A 6527-nucleotide genomic window follows, 5' to 3' on the forward strand; every position below is an offset into this window, starting at 1 on the left:
TGGAAAACAGGCTTATTGTATGTTAAATCCATTATAAATCTAGAAATGTTTACTTACTATGGAACTTTAATCATATTGCACAGATTAAAAAAATAGAACAAAGTTAATTGGACTCAGTCAGTAAAAGAACATACTGTTTACAAAGGCAGGGATCAATAATCAAGGGGGAAAGATACTGAAACTATTGTTTAACTCTTTGGAAAACAATAACTTAATATAAATAAATGCTTCCACCTATAACCAAAATCTACTCAAGATAAATGGATTACATTTTTTGTCATTAACCATTAAAAACAGTAAAAAACAAATAAATAAAAAGTAAAGAGAAATGAATAGTAATCAAAATTCTGAATTGAAGATGGTTTTCTAAATCATTCATTTTTCTTTGGAATAATGTCACTATTTGAGAATTTGATGAAAATGTAATAGATCTTCTACTCAGAAAAACATACTTACAATCTAATATTCCAAGTAATTTCAGAGAGTTCATAGAACCCTTCCTCCATGAATACCATGATTAACTTTTTGATTAAGGACTCCTATTGTGCACCAAAAACCATAGAACGAACTATTTTTTTAAATATAACCACATAATATATTTATATATTTGCATGTCCAAAACTTATAAAATTTAAATTGCCAGCAAAACTTGTAAAAGGTTATACTGTAAAACCTTTGAAACCCAGAACCTGTGTAAGGCAGGAACTTGTTAGAGGAGGAAAACTCAAGTATTTTCCACTAAAAGAGCAATAGAAAAATGATAAGATGCACCCTGTCAAAGGGGGAAAACTTGAAAGACCCAGAAAAACAAGTTCTGGTTCTCACAGGTTTCACTGTAATAACATACTATGCAACCATTTAAAAATGTCAGTAGGTGATCTGGAGCCCTGGTGGTTAAGAGCTCAGCAATGGTTAAGAGCTCAGCTGCTAACCAAATGGTCAGCAGTTGGAGTCCACCAGCTGCTCCTTGGAAACCCTATGGGACAGTTCTACTCTGTCCTACAAGGTCACTATGAGTTGGAATCAACTCAATGGCAATGAGTTTGGTTTTGGTTTTATAGGTGCTCCTATGAAATAGCACAGGACAAAAAATTCTACACATGAAATATCAATTATGTAAAAAGAAGGCATGGAAAACTACTCAAAGTAAATACTCCAAAATACTGTGATTATCTCTAAATGATAGAATGAATTTTAATGAGTTTTTTAATCATATATTTTTGCTTTTAAATTGTTTCTAAGAATATATTGTAATTATTTTTTATTATGTTTTAATTGCAAGCAGGGGATGCATGCTTCTTTTAATCAATAAATGACCCCATATTCCTTCTCTCAGAGTTGTATGCAAAAGATCTTAGATACCAATAAATAGAGCAAAGGAGAGGGTTTTGACAATGGAAGTTTTGTGACCTAGAAACTCTAAGAAGAGTCATATTATATCCAAACATAAAAGCAATAAAATAATTCACAGGTATGTGAAGGTTGTCTAAAGCATATGGCCCACTTTTCCTTTTTGACAAAATAATTTGAAAATGTTTTACAGCCATGGAAGATTTGAATCACAATTAAAAAAAAAAAAAAAACACAAAATGGGAAGTACTGTTATGAAAAGACATATAGTGAACATGTATTTTACTTAAACCTAAAATTGTCTAAATATCTGTGGTAATTAAACATAGTACATGTTAAAATTCCTTTAAGGAATAAATACAGTAATACATTTAAAAAAATAATAGTGTCCTTGAGAGGGTCCAACTAACACCTAGAAATGGCGGAAGTGTTATTGCTAATTGAGCCAACTTATATATTTCAGAGTTAAAAAATAATTTGAAAAATAAGCTTTCAACTGTACATTTTTAATCAGAAGTGAAAAAAAAAGTTATACCTTAAGAGACCCTCTGTGTTAAGCCATAATCAACAGTTTAATGGAAAGTGCATAACAATTGAATACAGCATACTAAGATTTTAGCCCCAGATGTTTTGCAATTTAAACTCTCACTTCAGTTAAATCATTTAACTTCTGTGCCTCACAATTTTCTAAAATTTAAAAAATCTTCCTTTCACAGTGTTTGTGAGAACCCCTAAACCCTACTCAAAACAAATCCATTATTATGATTCTTATTCTGACTTCTTATCCTTTCCTGGAAGTCCTCTAGGAAGGGGCATATCAGTTCTCTTCTCAGTATTCACCTCCTGAGAAGACAGGTTGTGCATAATGATTGTGTGTCCTGCTCTGTGTTCATGTCCTCTTGTGCCATGTAGAAAAGCACCACTGAGTGACTTTAAGTCAGTGACTGATTCCCCACTGGCTCTTTTTTTACTGTAATCTCTCCCTTTTAGGACGTAATTTTACAATCTCAGTTATTCTTCTCTCAACATTTCCCAGAGAACAAAAATACACGGGGGAATATCATGATCAAAGGGACTAAGTCATTGTGGGTGAATCTTATACTTTTAAATTAAACCTGAATCTCAGCTTAACACTTAACTAAACTTCCTTCTTGTTCCCCTTTTTCTGCAGACAGATGCTAATAATTAAGTTACCCCAAGATATGAACATCTCCCAGAGTGTAACTAATAGCTCAAGGTTTCAAGTATCTGAGTTCATCCTGATGGGATTCCCAGGCATTCACGAGTGGCAGCACTGGCTCTCTCTGCCCCTGGCTCTGCTTTACCTCTTAGCTCTAAGTGCCAACCTCCTCATCGTGATCACCATCCAGCATGAGTCTACACTGCACCAGCCCATGTATCAATTCCTTAGTATCCTTGCTATAGTCGACATTGGCCTGGCTACCACTATCGTGCCCAAGATCCTGGCCATATTCTGGTTTGACACCAAAGCTATCAGCCTCCCTCAGTGCTTTGCTCAGGTCTATGCCATTCATTCTTTTATGGGCATGGAGTCAGGCATATTCCTCTGCATGGCTATGGATAGATATGTAGCCATTTGCTATCCTCTTCAATACCCCTCCATAGTTACTGAAACTTTTGTAGTCAAATGTACAGCATTCATGGTGCTCAGGAACGGCCTATTGACAATCCCAGTGCCTGTACTGGCTTCTCAGCGACTCTACTGCTCCAGGAATGAGATTGAACACTGCCTCTGCTCTAACTTGGGAGTCACCAGTCTGGCCTGTGACGACATCACCATGAACAGATTCTACCAGTTGGTCTTGGTCTGGGTCATAGGTGGGAGTGACATGGGCCTGGTCTTTGCTTCCTATGCTTTGATTCTTCGCTCAGTGCTGAGGATGAACTCTGCTGAAGCAACATCGAAGGCCCTGGGTACCTGCAGCTCCCACCTCATCCTCATTTTCTTTTTCTATACAGCCATTGTTGTAGTATCTGTCACCCACCTGGCAGGGAAAAGTGTTCCCCTCATCCCTGTTCTCCTCAATGTGCTGCACAGTGTCATCCCCCCAGCCCTTAACCCCATGGTGTATGCCCTTAGGACCCAGGAGCTCAGAGTGGGTTTCCAGAGGGTGCTTGGTCTGGGTGATGATGTGTCCAGGAAGTGACCCAGACTTAAAGAATGGAATATGTGGTACTGCAAAAAGCACACAGGTCTTGGAAGCCCACACATGCAAGTCGGGATCCCATTTTCCTCTTTCATTAGGAAATACAATGTGTTAGCTAATACATGAACAAAAATTCACACTCTTGGCTAAAAAAACAGTTGGTAATTTGAACCCAACAGTGGCTCCAAGGAAGAAAGGATCTGGTGATCTGCTTCAGTAAAGACCACAGCCTAAGAAACCCTATGGGACAGTTCTATGCTGTCAGAATCAACTCCATAGCAAACAGCAGAAATAGAAATATTATAGATTAAAACAAATTTGAGGAGTGGTTCCTGACTGAGTGGAAATATATACATTGTTTTAAATGAGAGCAGCTTATATTTCAAGACCGAACCTTGTTAACATTATGTGAAGTGAAAACCCAGACAGAAAATGTCACATGTTGTATGATTCCATTTACACAAAATGTTAAGAATAGGCAAATCCATAAAGACAGAATGTAAACGAGTGATTATCAAGGGTGAGGGGATGAGGAGAATGGGGAATTACTGTTAATGGGTATGGGCTTCTTTTTGAGGCGATGAAATGTTCCGGAAATAGATAATTAGATAATGGAGATGTTTGCACAACTCTGTAAATATTCTAAAAATCATTTGATTGTACACATAAAAGCATAAATTTAATTGTATGTCAATTCTACTGTTATAAAATAAATGTTGGCAGTAGCTTTCTAACCACAAAGGCAGAGACCTTTCTACTAGAAGAATCAATTTTGTAATTATTAATCATGTAAGGCAAGAATGTAACAGAAACTATTTTGAGGCTTGACAAAGGCTGACCTCTTGTACTATATTTGGAGCTAATTTGTATTTGAGCCAAGAAGTTTTCTGAAAGAAAGATAATGAACCAAAAATCTCTCCATGTTAGCATTTAATATAATACGAATTTCCCTGATGGGTTAATAAAGATAATCTCAACTGAAATCATTGGTTTACCTGCATCAAAGGACATAAAAGTTTTCTTGAGGGGAAATTTCACCATAAGTGACGTGTGTGTGTGTGTGTGTGTGTGTGTGTGTGTGTTGGGGGCAAGCGGATCTGATGTTTTCAGCCAAATGGCAAAATCCAGACAGACAAGGGGGCAGTGTTGCCAGATTTAGCAAATAAAAATACAGGATATACAATTAAAACTGAATTTCAGACAAACAGCAAGTAAGTTTTTAGTAAAGTATGTTCCGTGAAATATTTGGGGCATATTTATACTAAAAAATTATTTGTTCTTTATCTGGAATTCAAACTTAACTGAGTGTCCTGTATTTTGTCTGGAAATCGTACAAGGGAGTAGATAGCTTTCAGGTAACATGTGGCTGAGGGTGGAGTTCTTCTTCTATGGCACCATGGGAATACTTTGGGAAGGGTGGCTGATGTTTAAACACAAACTAAAGGGCTATAAACTTCAGAGCCCAAGTGTGGAGAACATTTGGCCTAACATAATACTGGGGAAACGTAGTCATCACACACACACAAAAAAAAAATTGTCAGCAATGTATAAGGCATAGCAGAGTGATGGGGTCATAAATCCTTTCCCCAGGAAACAACTATAATACTGGAAAAAATAAGTTGTGAGCAAGGCTCTCAAAACCAACAAGTAGAAAACTCTAAACTGAGAGGCATTTATTCATGAAAAGCTGCTGAAGTTCAGGTAGGAGGAGTATGAGTTTGTGTTGTTCTTGCCTGGGACTGCTCTTATCCAATCTCCTCCACCACTAGGTTAGTTGATGTGATAGTTCAACCATGGCAGAATTACTGTAAAAATCAGTAGCTTCACTGCTGAAGGTAGATGTTTTGATTTGGAGCAGAGAGTGAAAACCATTATCCGCTATCAAATTGAGCAGCAGACTGGAAGACTGGTCAACAGTTTACAGGAAGATAGTACAAATGAGAGAACCATAGAGGATTTGATAAGCATTTCACACATTCCTTGCTGACTGAAAGATTCCACACACAATTGGGGGAGACCAAAGAGGGCCCAAGCTCTCCACACATCTCTAGCTGCCCAGGAGTCTGAGTGAACTGAGAAAGAAACAGAAAATTTAACAATAATTTTCCTACACCATTCTCTATAATTGATAGCATAACTAGACAAAATATCAACAAGAATATAGAAGAGGCTTGAATAGCAATATCAACAAACTGGACATAATTGACATTTACCAAAAACTCCACCTGATGACACCAGAATACACACTTGACAAGGGCACTTGGATATCTCTCCAGGATAAATTATATACTGTGTGATGAAATAAATTTTAAAAGTTTGAAATCATACAAAATATGTTCTCCAACTCAACAAAATTATATTAAAAATTCACAACAAAAAGAAATTTGGAAATTTTCCATATAGTTGGAAAAAGAACTACACTCGTCTAAGTAAACCATGTATAAAGAACAAATGATAAGGGAAAGAGGAAATATTTTAAACTGAATAAAACTTAAAATGAAACATATCAAAATTTATGAAAAGCAACAGAAGCAGTGCTTAGAAGGAAGTTTATAGCTTTAAATACCTGTATTAGAAAAGAAGAGGAGGTGGAGCCAACGTGGCTCTCTAGACAGAGATGCACCATGCCATCCCTCTACAGCAAAGACCTGAAAAACTAAGTAAAACAGACACAAATGTCAGTTCTGGAACACTTAGCATCAAATGAAGGAATAAAGAACTAGATAAAGCACTGATTAGAAGAAAACATAGAACAAAGAGAGATACAGAGTGGAGGTCTCCTGCCAACTAACATGGCACAGCGTTGCCATCTTGAAGGACAGCCAGCAACAACCCTGGTCAGGGAATGTGGGAAGGCAACTTCACAGAGCTCCCAACAGGAGACAGTGCACCTGGTAATCAGAGAAACATGCTTTCCCACCCCTCACCCTTCTGGTAAGTAGAAATAAGAACCCCACCCATCCTGTTATCCCCCACTGCTGGGGTTCATAAAACAAGCCCCCTACCCCA

The 6527-nt window shown here is 37.2% G+C and overlaps 1 protein-coding gene across 1 annotated transcript; it reads left to right on the forward strand.

The window, feature by feature from the left end:
• Positions 1 to 1548: 1548 nt before the first annotated feature.
• LOC100656267 (olfactory receptor 56B34-like) lies at positions 1549 to 3627 on the forward strand. The gene has a single exon (XM_010602114.3). It carries the CDS (start codon positions 2526 to 2528, stop codon positions 3516 to 3518), a length of 993 nt encoding a protein of 330 aa, XP_010600416.3. The 5' UTR covers positions 1549 to 2525; the 3' UTR covers positions 3519 to 3627.
• Positions 3628 to 6527: the final 2900 nt, after the last annotated feature.

This window comes from Loxodonta africana, chromosome 7 (assembly GCF_030014295.1).
Source record: "Loxodonta africana isolate mLoxAfr1 chromosome 7, mLoxAfr1.hap2, whole genome shotgun sequence".
Taxonomy (NCBI): domain Eukaryota; kingdom Metazoa; phylum Chordata; class Mammalia; order Proboscidea; family Elephantidae; genus Loxodonta; species Loxodonta africana.